Source organism: Bombus flavifrons, chromosome 2 (assembly GCF_040668555.2).
Source record: "Bombus flavifrons isolate JBK064 chromosome 2, iyBomFlav1_principal, whole genome shotgun sequence".
Lineage (NCBI taxonomy): Eukaryota > Metazoa > Arthropoda > Insecta > Hymenoptera > Apidae > Bombus > Bombus flavifrons.
Window position 1 is genome coordinate 13,556,175 of NC_138443.1, and position 17,413 is coordinate 13,573,587.

The 17,413-nt window shown below is 44.7% G+C and overlaps 1 protein-coding gene across 1 annotated transcript in view; it reads right to left on the minus strand.

Annotated features, from left to right (window-relative positions):
• The window catches only part of LOC138189704 (uncharacterized), a 181,134-nt gene that overhangs the window by 148,606 nt on the left and 15,115 nt on the right, over positions 1–17,413 (minus strand). The window contains exon 3 of the mRNA XM_069131821.1: positions 4,954–5,847. Coding sequence (XP_068987922.1) covers positions 4,954–5,847 — 894 coding nt within the window. The remainder of the gene's footprint in view (positions 1–4,953; positions 5,848–17,413) is intronic.

A 17,413-nucleotide genomic window follows, 5' to 3' on the forward strand; every position in this document is an offset into this window, starting at 1 on the left:
ATCGTTCGTAGACTCCGATGACTACGTGGCCGCCAGTCGGAATCGCTGCTACAAAGCACGACCGCTTAAAATTACAATGTCCCCTCTCGTGTCGGCGATTATTTTTACGTTCACACGATTTCGCGGTGTCGTGCAACCGCGGATTTATTAGTACGAAGATGTTACGCCAGATACTACTAGATATTTTATGCGTCAGGGTGAAGGGGTTAATTTCGCAAAAAGGGTAAGCGATATTCTATCGGCAAACAAAATACCAGAGGATGTTTCAATGCGTTACAAGGAAAATGTACCGTTATAGTCGGACAAGTTGGAATTTTACAATCTTCCACATTTTTCTAACGTTTCACCCATGTTCCATCCACTGTACGAGCCAATCGGAACGCTCGTTCGTCCAAAAGCTTCGTCCTTCCAGCTTCCGTCCTTCGAATCTATTCACATTGGTAACGGTCGACCGTTAGCGGACCTTGAACACCCGGGATCTACCAGAGCGACTCTCGCGTAATTTACCCGGCGAACGCCGCCGGCGTCGTTCTCGTTAGTTCACCGATCTTGAGAATTAAAGGGGAGAAAGGAGCACCGGGAGAGAAAGAGAAGAGAACGTGAAAGTAAGAGGATCACCAGCTCCGCTACCGTTCTACGATCCGACCAACACACAGCCAACCTACCTCACGCCAGACGGAGAACGATCGATCGATGAATCACGATCGAGGTCGCGAACAACTTCGAACGCGTCGTCGACTTTGCATACGCGGCTTGCATGTCGCCTCTCAATGGTAACTACGTGCTTATTTCTCCTCTGAATGATGCCCACGTCCATTTCGATCCGGTTCCATGTCGTTCGTTCATGTACGTATCCTAAAATCGCGATCGGGTGTTCGTACAATTTAACATAAAATCCAGAACGAAACTTGATGCAGCAGTTTGGCCAGAAGTTTTAGGAACGAAAAGACTTCTTTTTTAAAGCTAAAGAAAAGACGAGCTTTTTTAAAGCTGTATGGAGAGATCTAACTAAAAAATCTCTGAATGGAAAGATAAAAGAGAAATTTTCAATAGTAGAATGCAACCAATGACATTCGTAATCGATGCTGATATATAAAATAAAAGAAGAGATCATAGAAGCTGGAGGTTACGATCCAAAAATTCCAGGATAATTCATTTTGCGAAGATAAAACCCGAACGCATACTTCTTGCCCGGGGAGAGGCAAAAGAAGAAAAATTTGTTTCGCTGGAACGTGGTATTCGCTGTGTACGTAGCGTCGGTATGATCATCCTCCTTTGAGAGTTATGCAAATTCTGCGGTCCCTTGTCGCCTCAGCGGACGGCGATAAAAGCGCCGATCATCGCTCATTTTCTTCGTACGGGCGACATCGACGGATCGACCGGTTCGCGAAGATAGCCGTTGCCACGATGATCGCGTATCGAATGCCTCGATGGCGTTTCGTCGTCAATCGCTTGTTACCTTCATCGGCTAATGTGTCTCGTATCTGCGTCATTGACGCGGAAGAATTCCGAACGGACGTGGGATTTCGTTTTTAGTTTTCTTTCGTACTTCGTGAGACCTGAACATGCATCATTATGCGCGGTAGGCTTGTTTGCTTGACGGTGTGACAAGCATAAGCAAAGAAAAGAATTTTAATTGGGAGTTTCGATAAAATGTGGAAGAAGTTTGTCGAGTAATAAGGTAGCCGACTTTTTCAAGGAAGATGCCGAAAATTAAAATGTAAGATCTCTATATGAAAGCATTAGTCTACCTGAAGATTGATAACCAAATGTCGTATTGACTCATCTTCGTAATTTTATAGAAATCCACCCCTAGAGCCACCCGTTTGGAGGCGACCACTCGTCGAGAAACAGCCTTCGACCCACCTTCGCGTTATCTGTTTTCTCGAATCTGAAAATCGAACTGCTGTGGCAAGTGAAGTGGCAGCTCGGTTGGCGACTTTAATTGGAGGTTCGGCAGCTCGGCTGAAAGAAACGCGAAACGTGTGCCGAGTGAAGATACCGGCGGACGTATGCCCCGTTACCTTTGTCACCGGCTGTCCATCCGCTTCCCTCTCGTTTAGCGTCCGCCACCGGCGCAGTGCCACCGAGACTCTGCTAATTGGACGGCAGAAATTCGCCGCGAGAACCAAGCCTGACGCGTAAAAAGTACGCGCGATTGCGACATGGCTTCGGTGCAAACGCGTTCACTGCTTATCAAATTTCTTTTCTCAATGTCTGCACCGAGTATTTGCGATGTCAGTCACCGGTGCTTTAATTTTTCATGTCCTTCGCACAACGGTGAGAATATTTCCAAACTAATGGCTATTTATTTTTTTCGATCAACAACAATCATCAAAATGATCGTTCTTTTCGAAGGAAACAGAAGAAACGAATTCTCGAGATAGTATCATCATCGAAACGTGGATGATCGCGGTCGGAGGATCGAGGTAACAGAGCGGCAACCATCCACGTGGACGTCCGAGTCAACGGTCGTTAAATTTAATGGGCCCGCTCGTTAATTCCATATACCGACGGTTTCGCGTACGCAATAACAAATTACGCAAACGACCCGCTTCGCTTGGTTCGTTCGCCTCTACTCTCTCGTGGACGTTCGCGAGCATTTTCATAATATCGTTACCCGGTCCGGGGGAACGAGCGTCGTCAATTAAGCGTACGCCGCTTGAAACTCGACCGACCGGCCGAATTTCGCCGACCAAGGGATTAATTTCGACGCATGATTCGCGATAACGTTAGCGTAAGCGCTCGCGCGCGCGCCTCTCGCATTGCTATAAAGATATATCGGGCCGTGTCGATGCATCAACATCGCGGAATATCCCAGAGGTGATAATGTAGATAGGAGGACCGGTCCCCTGGCTAATTTGCGACTTTGCCACGTGCATAAATTAATTGTCGCATTATGGCACCTATAAACACGTTATTTACAGCTTTGGTTAGAGGACGTTGTTCGAAGGAACATCGGCCACCATAATTAAAGTACGTAGGCTCACGACAGTATTCCAACACTTGTAGATATCTTTTACGAGTACATTATGCATGTTACACGAAACGGTTTGAAATTTCATTAGCACCGTTACGAGACCAGTTATCACGAGTGTATCGGTCAAATTTGAAACAAGTCTGAATAGAGAAAAATTAAATGATACGCATCGATGACAAAATGAAAAATCCACCCTATCGTATAGTCAGAGGTGAATGTATTAGGTTGTCGCAAAAGTTTCTTTCGTTTTCTATCGCAACAAGATGGATCGTACATAATTCAATAAAATAATATAAAACAAAAAACGTTGTGCGTCTATTATTTCCTTGTAAAACGAAAGAAACTTTTGCGACAACCTAATATATGTCTATCTATATTTATCTGCTTTCGATCAAATAAAACAATAAAAAAGAAAGTACAGAAGCAAATTAAAAGATTTAATATTATAAAACTACCTAGCTGAACTTATATTCGTATCAAACTCGATCACCGATCTAAACTGAAATTTACCCGAAATTCAAGAATGCTGAATAATTCAACGTTGCTGTTGAACAAGCCAATGAAACAATATTCGCCCAATACTCAGTACGATCCTTTTACCTAGAAACTGCGGCGAGAAAGGAGCTCGGCTTCTCTGTCGTAACGTTGTCACAGAGATCTCCGACAATTACTTAACCCTTGCTCCCCGAGCGGGATTCCTAGATCGACAACGCGAACGGCCAATGTCAAAGGTCGTCGAATAATTGTCTGTCACGACGCGTCCGAAACGGCACGGTTTCGTCACCGTCGACGATTCCTCCGGCTTTCGATGCCTGTTCTACCTCTCGGCCTCCGTGTATCGTACATCGGATCGCGAGTTGCTCTGCGATTTAAGGAGCGTCGCTTTGTCGAGTCGTGACGACGATCGGTTCGATCCCTGGTTGCGACAACCGTTCACAGTCGGAGCAAAAATACGACCGACTCGTTACGTCGATCGCGTCGTTCCCCTCCTAACGATCCTCCATCCAATACCGTTTCGATCGAAAGTGCACAGTCGTTTCTTTCGTTTGAATCTTTGGATTGCGCAGAGGAAGCTCCGATATCCTTGACGTTTTGGATAAGTTCGAACGTAGATTTTGAAAGACGAAAAACAAAGGACCAACTTGGTGTAATTTTGTCAAGCGAATTCTGAAAAAAAAGCTAGTACGTTTGATATCGACGATCGATTGTTCCAAGTGTAACCATAAACGGGAAATGTTGAAATGAAAACGCAACAGCCGATAAATCTGAGAAAACGAGTGCCATTATCACGTTCGGCACGAGCCGATTCAGCTTTCTAATTTTTCCCCTCATCTATGACAGAGAATCTCTTTTCCTAACCGGCATTTTCAGCCGGTCGATCGGGCAAGCCTCGTTACGAGCTTCGACTAGCCGTAATCAATTTCATGCATTGATTAATACGAAGTAAATGAATACCTGGGAATCGTTGCGGGGCTTTCGATGGCGCGAGCTCGCGAACCGAGAGATGATTTATCCGGCGTGGGTCGAGGGCTGGCCGGTCGGCGCGCGTAATTATCATACGACAGCCGATTAAAATTGCGGCCGTGCTCGCGTTCAACATCAATTTCAAGCTAATTACATGCATTTTCGTGTCTAGGAGCGACCGGGACAGTGGAAAAATCGGTCGCTACGTGCTCCACCACTGCACTGTTCGAGATCGGTCTACCAACGTTCCTTACCGGATAGATCAGTGTTTCCCAACCGTGACAAACGAACGTTGTTGGTCCAATCACATACATTCTACGTTGGATCATGATCGAGCGATTGAACCAACAGCTATGAGAACTTATCATTCGTAAATTTTAATGGATTTGAAACTTTACATTGTCCAAAGGTAGGCTCCAAAGGCTTTTTTATTACCATTTTTACTCTTTGTAAACTTGGTACTATTTATTCAAAAAATGGCGTACTTTAAAGAAATAAATTTCACTCACCGAAACGGCGCGAACGTCTGACTACCAACCCCGAAAGGCAGCTCCTTCGTACCTTTTCCAGTCTTCAGCTCGCAACCCCGCAGCTTCTTCCGAAAACTATGCTTCGCGCGAATCCATGGAACGCTGGAAGACATCCTGGGAAAATTTGATCCGCATTTCTTATCGTACGACACATCTGAAATTTTCTCTTCGCTCCTCCCCGCTGATATAACCAAACCATTAGCCTCCTTAATTTTACTTTCACAGTCGACTTCTCTGTTTACAATTACGCCCCGTCTTCGATCCATCTTTCTTTCCTTCGATCCTGTCTTTTCATTACTATTTTCGTTAACATCGATGGCCTTTTTGCTATTCACAGCCGCAACTTTTGTCTCACTTTTGCAATCTGGATTGCATAGATCCTCGTGAAACTTTTCTTCGCGTTCAGTCGCCTTCTGCGAAGTATCTTCTTCGTTGGAAAAAGAAGTGTTGGAGATGAAACACTTTCTCTTCTCCAGCACGAAGTCGATCGCCGTGGAGAAGATATCTCTTTCAGAATTCGACACGGACGATTTCGACAGTTCCAAGCGTGGCACCGACACTTCGTCACTCACGGTGGTGTCGGGATCTTCTCGCATTGAGCTAATGTCGTCCAAGTTGTACTCGATTTTATCCTCGGTATCGTTGTAATTCCCCGTTTTGGACGATCTGTCGCTTCGAGAGAAGTCGGCCACGACCTCCTTCTTTTGTTCAGAGGTCGAAACGCTTGAAGAATTTCGAAGGGTGAACTCGTGCAGATTCGTAGCGACATCCTCCAGCTCGGCCACGCGTTTCTGAAGAGCAGCGATTCGACGGTCTTGCGCTTGCAGCAGGTACAAGGCTTTTTGGGCTCGTTGCTCCTCGTTCAACGCGTTCCTGAAATAATTGCAACGCTGTGATTTTGAACATTCTGTTCCTCTACAAGACTGGAAATTCAATTAACAATTTCATTGCACTCTGTTTCCAAAAATCAATCGCTCGTCTGCCGATGCGCAAAAACTGTTATCGATATCCAACGTACATAATCTTTGCCGGAACAAGATTCATCCAACGTTCGAAATAAAAAGCAGCGATAGTTTAATCGGTGGTGAATAAAATCGGTCGAGGGGTGATCCGTGGTCAGGATTAAAGCGTAGAGCGGGAGCTTTTTACAAGAGTAGCGTCAATTAATATCCTACGAGGCCATTATTAACGTTGGTGGAAAGCGTCGGCGATGCTGTGCGGCGGCGAGTTCCCGACGACTTAAAGTGCTTAAGGAAACCGAAATAAATTACGCCACGGAGAGAGGTGCATATTTAATTCGAGCAATTAATGCCGTCTTGTAAAACACGCCGCTGGGGTGGCTGTTGCCTGTAGTCCTCCCTCTTTCCTGGCAGTAATGAGCCCGATAAATCAACCGGCTCTGCACTCGAAACTTCGCGGATAAACTTTCGGCTCCTGCAGTTTCTTCTTCCTTGCTACTAAACCGTGTTATTCCCGGTAGCGTTGGCAAAGTGGCCTTCGTTCCTGATAAATGCCCACGAATACTGTCATAAATGCCACTAGTACTGCCCTATCCCTATCTATTACTTCTCTCCACGGTCTTCTATATTTTACTACGCGTTATCTCGCAGCTACACATACACAGTTTCGCGAAGGTATTCGAAAATCTGCAGATACTTTTCACGAATATGTTGCGTGTATTGTTGGAGACGTTCGAAATTTCATTAACACTGTTGTGAGTTCGGATTATCACGACTGTATCGATCAAGTTTGAAATAAATTGAAGATATTAGATTGTCTGCAAAGTTTCTTTCGCTTTATAAGGAAATAATGGATGCACAACATTTTTTATATTATTTTATCGAATTACGTATGATTCATTTTGTTCTATCAAGATAAACATCTCAACGTTTGACAGATTAAGTGTTATGTTTGTATAAAGACGCGTCGTTGTAAAAGACCTGTCTGTAAAAGAAAGACACTTTTCGGACAACCTGAGACATATGTATAGGTAATTCTGAAGCATGAAAACAATTAGTCTGATTAAGCGATCTCCGCTGTCTCTAACTCTAAGAGACAATTTCCAGGTTTATTTCGCCAATGAATCTTCTCTCACCTTTTTGGATGCATCGCGCGATCCCAAGGTATCGGAATTAATAACGATCTCGTTCGAAGCTAATCGGCTATTTAATACAGCACTTTCTATGAAATCTAATTAAGAGGGGCCATCGGTTGGTAATCGCGTGCCACAAATCACCACGTCGCCCCCGCGGCTGAAAGACGGTGTTGTATCGCGCGAATTCTCGTCCCGTAATCCCGAGGCTTGTCTGCCCGCCCTCACGGATCTCCATGGCGATTAATTAGGCATAAAAATCTGGTCGTTTGCGAGAAAAAAAATGCCGCAGATTGCTCCACTTAATCCCCGGGCAGCCGCCTTCTGCGCTGGGGATGACGCCTCCTGACGTTCCGCTGGAAATTCATTAAAGCGATATCCCATTTATTCCGAACGACCCCTCCCACCCCGCTGCCAACCCTCTAACCGACCGAAATAACAAACGTCTAATCCGTTAATCAAATCGCCGTCGACCCTCGGAATTGCTCTTCCCTTCATTTTTCCCTTTTTTTCTTTCCATTGTTTCACGAAGACAGTAATAGTAGGAATATACCATTTTTGAAGATCCGATCGTGATCTTTTTTTTTTTAATCTTATTATAATTTTATTATACATATTGATTTCTATACCTACCGATGGGTACAGTTTCACATCAACGAATAAATTATCGCAGCGTTTTAAAAATTAACAAAGTGAACAACATCACGAAGAAACTGCCAGATTAGCCCACATTAAACAGTTTAAGAAATACGTTCCTCGAAAGAAAAACCACCTCTTGAAATATGTAACGATCGCTAAGAGCGAGCAAACTATAACGCGTTTAACCGAAGCGCGAGTTATCCCAAAGACTCGGTCCGGCAGTTAATGGGACGGGTACAAAAGGAAGCCGTTTCCGTAGCTACGAGCTCGTAATATGGCTTATTAAAATTACACGGCCGCCGGTAGAGGATGGTCCGGGTCTCGACCGCATCCCGTCTAGGGACAGACCGCGACAGAGCCAAGACAGCTCGTGATCAGGGGCGGCCGGCACCGAGTCCCCGAGTCCATTCCACGGGATGATGTTGCTTTACACTAGAATCCATTCAATGACTCAACCACCGAGGATTCCTCTTCGTCGACCGCGAGGAGACGACCTTCCCGGTCGCCTCGTTGTCCTGGATTAATGTTATTGCCTTCCAGACTATGCTTTTCCCCGTGAAACTTGACATCCGTTTTCGATAGAAACGACAGTATATTTTGTAAGAAGGTTTGGAAAAGGAATTATACCGCTCTTCCAGTTTTCTTAAACGTAATTAAGATTTGGACAAAATTTTGACGAATCGAAGATGAAGTCCGACCTACCCTTGGTGGTTGTTGGAGAAATTAGCCTGACCACACGAAACTTGCGAAGAGTAGTTGACTTGGTCGTGGCCTTTAACTGCGACACTGACATGTGATTTAATGTGATTTAATCGCAGGAATACTAACAGCTTTACGAAATTGCACGGGGAATAGGGTTTCAAGGGTAGTTTGGATAGTTGGTGGCTGGAATATTGAGCGGGGTGACAGTAGACGGTTTTAGGGATGGAGATTGGTGAACCTTACGAGAATAGGGGTGACTTTGTCGATGAGTAAGGGGTAAATGAAAGTTTAGTTACACAACGAAAGACGAGTTTAGGGAGCCAGTGAATTTCTCGTTTCCTAGAAATATGTGAAATATTATTATCGCTATAAAAATCTCCAATTGCATACTATATATTATACATACTCGTACAATAAAACATCAATCGTGTGTTTAGAAAGCTGCGATTTCCTTCGTAACTTCCATCGGTATATGTATGTTTTCGATAATGACAATGATCACTTTGCAACGATATTCTACAACAAACTACCACATTTTATGCTAATTTTCGAATAAATTTTCAAGAAGATATAACGGTACGTAACGAGCGTATCATTACACACATCGTTTTACGTGGATAAAAGACAGAGTTGCACTTAAACGCACCCTGCTGTATCATTTAACGTTATCCTATGTGGAAAACTAAAGAAAAACGACACAACCTGCCCCAATTATATGTCACCCGTGTCTTTGCAATCAAGAAGCTATCATCAGTTCGACGTACGTGTGCTTAGCATCCTTGAATTGCTCCTATTTATCGACAATTGACAAACCAACACGACTAAAAACACGATTCTAATCGCTCGCTATCACAGGTATGATGTCCATAAATTTGCCCATTTCACGGGAAATGCGGCCGGAACGAATAAATCACGGCGCGGTCGCGTCTTTTTGTTCGGCGGATAAAGAGTGACTCTCTAATAAAACCGGTTCGCCAATTTTTTCCCGGCGTTTAATTCGTTTCCTGGTTACGGTTCATAAAATGCCACCGCAGACATAAACGATTCCCTTTTTCCTTTCCTTTTTCCTTCTTGTCGTTTCGAACGAGAACTCTTCGCGGCGTCGCAGCGGTTAAAGGATCTACGATGAATTTATTAAGGGATGGAAAATTTATTCCTAAATTTTTTCTACAATTTTATTTTTCCTGCACTTGTACAGCTTTGCCTAACAAGTTTACTGCTAGACGAAGTTTAAGAAGCGGCCAAACGCTTCACCTTATTAAACACTTTATGGTGTATTTGATATTTTACATCGCCACCGTGTCTATAATTAAAAGTATCGCGTATACTTTATGAATATTTACGATCGTTTATTTAATTGAAACACTGCAATTAATTTCGATATCGTCGGTGCGTTTGTGCGACCGATTGCAATGCTCCTGTAACGCTGAACGCTATTATTATTTCAATATTGTGTCATAAAATATTTTTATTTCGTCTCTGTGGATCCATAAAATCAGCTACAGCGTGTCATGGCGATTCGTGTGATTCGACGAATCGCCTGATTAAATAGCATTTCGCGGAACGCGGATGCGGCACGCCGATACCGGAAGAAAAATCGCCGCTACGACATCCGCGCGCGTACCATTGCCAGGCCACCGATATTAATTACGATAATTGCCTGCGAGATGATAAATGATCGGTGATGGCGGGCATCTATTGAACTGGCCACCGTTCCTGTTACAGCGCGCGACAACGATCTTCGGTCGTGCCGTAATTAAAGTCGGCTAATGAAGAGTCCAGCTGGCGGATCGCGAGCCGATCGAAAACTCCTTCTGATTTTAATACGTCCTTGGCTTCGTTCGATTATCGACCGGCTGCGGCTCGTGACATTATTTATCGATGACCATCGTAACCCGCCGCGTTGAATAATATCGCTTCACCGCCGATTTACGATTGTGTCATTGCTTGTGCAAGTACCAAACGCGATCGCCTCTGATAAAGCGGTATCATTGTCGTAAATTTGAATCAGTGAGTTATTCGATCTTCGAGAAGCGCGCTGCGTGGTTGTATGGTTAAAGAAGCGAAGTACTAATTGCTTCGATTGGTTCTTGGACTTTATCGTCCGTGGGGATAGGTTTGGGCCACCTTGTTCTAGTCATTCGTCTATGTAACCGGTCTACCATATTTTTAGGTAACTTTATTTCCACGAAATGACTTCTCCTCGACCAACTTAAATTCATATGCGATCTTTTCTATTTCGGAAAGACGTTATTTTTTAACGCGAATCAGGAAACATTCGCATGAGATAATTTCTACAGGGAAACAAGTGAAGCAACTTTTTTAATCATCCCATGACTATCTTTTTCCATTGCCTCGACTCGTCCAAACGTCTAGTCGTATCCATGCTTATTGGACAGACTGAAACGACGAGTTCCGATAGCTAGAACGTCCTTCCTTGGTTAAAAATAAAAGCGTGTCGAAAAGCGGCCGTTCCATTAGTCGTTCGCCGTGAACCGATGTCGATCCCAGGCAGAAGAACTGTCCGGTCGCGGTGAGTCGGCTAATCTTCCGATTCACACGAGGCAAGGACGTGGAACGGCCTCTTGAAAGGTACCCCGAGACAGCGACGCGGATCATCCTTCTTGCCACCGCATTTACAATCGTTAGCGAGCCTCCTCGGGAATCGTTTAGCGTAATTACGCCTCTTGTCACGCTGCGGCGCGGCCGACGACCGATGCCTGACCGCCTTATTTTTTGATACGCCACGCCATCTACTTGATGGATATGGATACTGGATGGCCGGTGATCTTCTGCGACGAATTACGGGCGACCCTTCAGTCGAACGATTAACGCTTTGATACTTTTGTGTCCGACTTTTGTGTCGACTCGGAGCTGCTCGTTGAAAAATGTCCGAACAAAACGGTGGTTTTTCTATAAAATGAAAAAAACGGTGCAGCTGATTCTTACGGAACATTCGCAGATTGGTTTGAGCAAGTTAAAGTCGTTTTATCACGGAAAGTTGAGAGTACGCATGGGCATAGAGATGTGATTTTTCTGAAAAGCGAAGGAGACGAAAAAAGCGATGTTGATCTGATGATTCCAGAAGATTATTCTAATCTAAGAAAATGGAATTTTGATACAAATAATTGCATCGTTCAAAAGGTATTCCACTAGCTGTTTTATTACGAATGTTTTCGAGTCCTCATCTTCGCGCGTTTCCTTCAATTCCCTTGGTACGTAGCCGATTTCTTCCACCGATCGTAAATACGAATTGCAACGAGAACAATCGGATGCCTCCGACCATCGCGCATCACGCTATAACATACCGGACATAATCGTCGGTTAATTCGTTGACCAGCGGACAAAGGACGTGTCCGAGATCGATACAAAGTCACCGTTTCGCAATGGCGCGACGAAAACCGATCCCTCGCCTGGCCGATTTTACCCTGCCGTTTTTGCCATTGGCTTTTAAGTTCGCTGCGATTTCTTTTCGCCATGTCGCAGACGGCTATTATGCGGCTGATAATAGCGGTTGGTAAGTTAAATACAGCGGGGACGCGTTTTTGTGGGAAGCCGGCGAGAAACTTCTTACGAACGGTGATATCGCGCGAAGATGTAGAGACTCGAAGGGACGTGGTCGAGTTTTTTCGAGCGTTCTGGATATTGGTAACTCATAGAGGAGTGTACGAATGATCAGAATGGGAAAAATATAATTCTGAAAAACTGACGGAAGCTCTACAACCTATCGGAACAATCGAACGAGATAATTACTTGGAAGTTGAACGTCCTGCGAAGACCCCAGAGGATGTCTATCGTTGGCGAGGTTGGCGTGCGAGCGTATTAAACGGACAGATCAAACGACAAGACAAGAAGACTCCTCCGACTACGAGAAGGAGTATCATCGATCGACGTGTATTTCATCGGCGGTAATTACATAACGTCACCGGGATAGAAAGTATCGAGAGAGCCTGTTCTTTCTTCCCTAGAGAGAGTATGAGGGAAGAGGAGGGCCGGTCCCAGTCCCGGTCGACCCGTTCCTTTTACAGGGCTGCCCCCTTAACGATCTCTCGCGCGATACCGCCTAATGACTAGCGCGCCCGCTCGCGCTCACGCGGCCATCTTCCCGTGTCCCGATACGGCATTCGAAGAAAAGCACCGAGCATCCGTCAGAGACTTCTCTGTGCCAGAAATCGAGCTGCAAGTCACGCCGAGAGAAGGGTGAGAGAAGAGCTTCCGAGATCGCTGCCATATACACTTCGTTCGTGTGTTTGCCCTTTTCTCTTCCTTTATCGAACAGCAGTCCTGGCTCTCTTCTTTCCATCTCACGACGGCGTCGTGCCACCTCGAGCGGCTGCTTCTTTTAGGCCATCACTACCGAAGAAGCGCCGAGGAATCCACCTTATTGACAGGTTCACGGCTCCCGAAGATATTCTTCTGCTAAGGTATACGCGGCACGTATTTCCTTTCTTCGTAGCGTGGTTTCCTTCGCTACCGACTCGCGACCCACCACCTCCTACCCTCCCATTGAACCTCGAAATAGAAGGCTGAAAGGGTTCGCCGGATGACTGAGTCTATTTTTGAGATCGGTTAACCGAGTTAGGTCGTTCGAGAGATTAATGGATCTTTGAGAAATCGGTTTGGTTTGGACTTGCTGAAAGATTGGTCGAAAAGATTCGAGTAAGTTGTTTGAAAATGAGTGACACTCAACGCCTTCTTCTCCTCAAGCCACATTTTCGTCGCTGCTGCGTCCACACGAGTACATATCTTGGAATTTTTCCAGCAAATGTCAACGTTATCGATCCCTAAGAAATCCTAAGATGCGATATTTTACAAGCAATCTTTACCGTAGACTCAAGACTATCATGGACCGCCGACTGTCCACTCGACCCATAAACAGTCAATTGGTATCGACTTTCATATTCGATATAATCGACGATCGAACGCGACTAACCGACTCAACACGTGCCTGGAACAAGCCGCGGCCGTACATCCTACGTGACCAGACGTGGAAGGAGCCGCAACGGATGAGAACCCGAACGACGACACCGAAGAACGAAGAAGCGGAAACGGTCTACTGGAGAAGAGAGGGTATACGGCTGGCCATTAACACCTCTCGGACAAATCACTCGATTTTCTCGGACGATTTTCCCGCAGCACGTCCGGCAAATAAGAAAACACGATGTATCACCCGTGGGACACGGACGAAGGCGAAGGGCGGAGAGGGAGGTGGTTTACTGCTTGCCGGTAATGACGAAACAGATGGCCTCCTGCGGGACAAGGAAGCACGGCAAAGGAGTTGTACGTGTGTCCCGCAGGAAGAGGGGTCAGACTCGAGGAAGCTTGATGAAGTGCCGCCATTATCGGTACAGGACAAAACCCACTTCTGCCTGGACGTTCAGCGACTTTATTACCCGCGAACACACGCTTCCATCGGTCCTATACCATCGCCCGAACTGTCATTCTCCGCTTGAACTACGAGCTTAACGAGCTTACCCACTATCAAGCCCTCCGCTTTCAGACAACATCGCAAACATCGCTACTGCTCGAATCCCTATACGTCTTCGGTACCTTCCTTCTCTTTGTGTTTCAAGCAAGTTAGAAATCGTCTGGTGGAAAATCTTGGTTACGCCATTTCGAACTTATAACAAATGTTAGCCCTTTGCATTCCGAATTTTATTTCAATTTCGTTACCAGCAGCTCCTGACGCTTTTAAGTGTTTTATTTGAAATTTACTTTAACTAAAAGATAAGGCAATTTAAATAAACGAAGGAAGAAAGAGATTCACTTAAATACCAGTTTTATTCACACTATTGTTGTATTTTGTAATTTATAAGTGTATGATATATCTTGAAACAATTTCCAGGATGCAATCCTGCTTTTCTTTCGCACGCTTCGCAAAAAAAGGTGGACAAGAAGGAATGTCGAATGGGACTCGACAAAGGAGCTCCTGAGATAAAAATTGACATCGAGTCACACATAGGAGTGCAAAGGGTCAATGGTGGTTCCACCGAACGTCTATGAACTTATTAACATAAGGAATAATCGATTGTTCAAATACTTTCAGATGTCCTTGAAATAACGAACCGTCGATCGCTGCGTGTCGCTGCGTCGACGAGCATTGCTAGTCAATGTTTCGATTTAAGGTCGCTCTGTATTCTTATATCTATGTCAAGGTCCGATAAACCGTTGCACGCTCTCATCCTTGTCCAACACATTAACCGCGTAATTATTCGCGGAACCAGTTGCGCGTAATTGCACCATGGGAAATAACCATCGAACGTCTGCCGAATGCAAAGTATTAATTCCAGTGAAAATGTCAATAATCCTCGATACTCTGCAGTTCGTAATTTATGCTATCTGAGGTGATGCGGCTAATTTATCGCGCGAAATTGCAGATGACCTAGGTAGAAGTTACTCGATGTCGACGTACGTGGAATACGTAAGTATCGCGGCCGTTTGCACCGATGATCAACCGTATGGACATTTCTTCCCTCTTCGATCAACGGATTAAGTAGTCATCTGGAATTTTCCGCCCTTGCAAGGTTGCACGGTGTGAAAAGAATGTAGAAACGAAAATCAACTTAAGAAAAGATATTACAACGGTCGTACGACGAGAAATTCGCAAGGTGACAAGTACGTAAAAATCGAGATGACTTGGCATGGCAGCTAAATAGATCTAATTCAGCTGGTACACGGTAGTTTTTGCGACTAAATAATCACGCGGCAAACATGTTGGTATTCGCTTCAATTAGTCACGCGATATTAAGCTGGTGGATGGAAGCGAGGAGCTTCTTTTCAACGGCTATGGAACGCTCGCACCAACTTATCAGTCATGTAACGAACATTTTACCTAGCTGGTTATGTGGCGGAACAGCCTGTTTGACCGCTTTCGAATCGATTATAGCATTTTCTAAATCTAAATTGACGCATAAATCCATTTTTGCCATGGGGAAATGTTCCCACTTGACACGTCGATGCCATCGCGTATACGCCATTGGCTAGTTAACGTTTTAAAGGGGAAAAATAAATTTCAAGGAGAACCGAATTCTCGATCCAATTGGCCGCGATATCGTTTTCATTTCACTTTGTATCGAGCACACGTTGCTTTCTCGAGTAACGAGTAATTAACGAGCTGGCACGAAGACACTGAGAGCAGCTGCGTCAACGAAGAAGAAACAGCTTGCCGCGACCGATAACCGCACGGTACGTTAAGGAGGAAAAGGGAAACGAACCAACTTCCGTCGAGCTGTTTCAAATTTATTGCTCTACTCTACCTAGTTCGACGGAGCGCCGCCAACAGCAAGGTCTCCCTCAGATAATTACGTAATCAGAATTGTATTCGACTCGTTATTGCCCCATAAGTAGGCCTTAATTTATACGCGGCGCGCACTTATAATATTCCGTCGGCGAGTCTCATTACGACTTTCTCTGTTCGTCGAGGCGCGCGGCGTGTTCCCGCGTGCGCGATTTATCGCATTGCCGCCCGAATGAAATCCATTACAGATGGATATACGATCGTGTTTGTATGGGTATATAGGCAGAAATATAAACGCGAATCACCGTTTCGCGATGTTCCCCTGACGCGGCTATGCAGCGATGGGCGCAAGTAGCTCACGCGTAACTTTGGCCACATTGCGTTTAAATGATTTGTAAGTGTTAGCTCATTTCGTAAGTAATGCAGTTCCTCTTCAGATGTATATCAAATTATATTATACTATATCGTATCAAGAGCATGAATTAAATGTTGCATAGGGAGGGATCGTTTAAAAGTAATTTCTAGGAGTTTTAATGAGAATTTAACTTCTATATATTTTAGATAGAAATACAGGGTGGTTGGTAACTGGTGGTACAAGCGGAAAGGCGGTGATTCTACGCGAAAAAAGATGTCGGAAATATCACTCATATCTTAGATTTACATATTCAGTTTAGTTTACATCACATATTAGGTTGTCCGGAAAGTTTCTTTCGTTTTATAAGGAAATAAAGACGCACAATGTTTTTTGTTTTATATTAGTTTATCGAATTATGCACGAACATAATAATAGAAATAGAACGAAATGGATCATATCTAGTTCAATAAAACAATATAAAACAGAAATTGTTGTTCATCTATTATCACCTCATGAAACGAAAGAAATTTTTCGGACAACCTAATATATATATCCGTCCGTCTAATTTTGCTACTATAATCGAAGCTTACTGTAGTTATAGATTACAATTGTCAGGAAGATGGAAGTAGGTAAGTAAAAAACATACAACATATCGTCACATTCTGAAGCAGTTTCAGAAGCGTAGAAATGGAGAAGGTTGCCGGATCTTATGGACATTAATTCTCAGGCTCGAACGAGAGAAACGGATCGGATCGGACCGTTAAGGGTTAAATGTAGATCGATTGGTGTCCGCCACTCACCGTTATCCGTCAGCCAAATAAAACAGGATCACCAAGCGCAGAGAGAAAGAGACAGAGGGGCAAACGAGAGGCTACTAAATTGGATCGAAGGCGCGTGGCGCACATGCCCGGTCGTGCATAACCACCGGGGCAAAAAGTATCCGCGATCTTGTACGAACGTCCGCAAAGTATCATTCGTTCCTGCATCACCGAGGACGTCGTAGCTTGCGGTTGACTCGTACGCTCAACGATTTTATTCGATTTCTGTGTAAACGAGAACGTTCCGATTTCGAAACGCTATGCCGCACGATTTAACGTACGTGAATTTTAGTCGATGTTTATGAGAAGATCGTAAGTAAATCGTAAACCGTTCCCGCATATATAAATATCTTTTTCCGATCTTATGTTTCAGTCAAAACTCTACCTACATCACCGCAGTCGAAAGCGAATTTTTCCATCTCGATCGTCGTAAAACGGAGTCCACAGACGCTGGAGATGGGGAAGCAACCGTCGCCAGGGTAAAAGACAACGATCACGGAGAATTCCGACACGGAGACAGGCACGAGGCCTGCGTCCAGGTTCGCGTGTAACGAGCAACAACAAACGAGATCGTCGCACCGAAAAACTTTATGAAC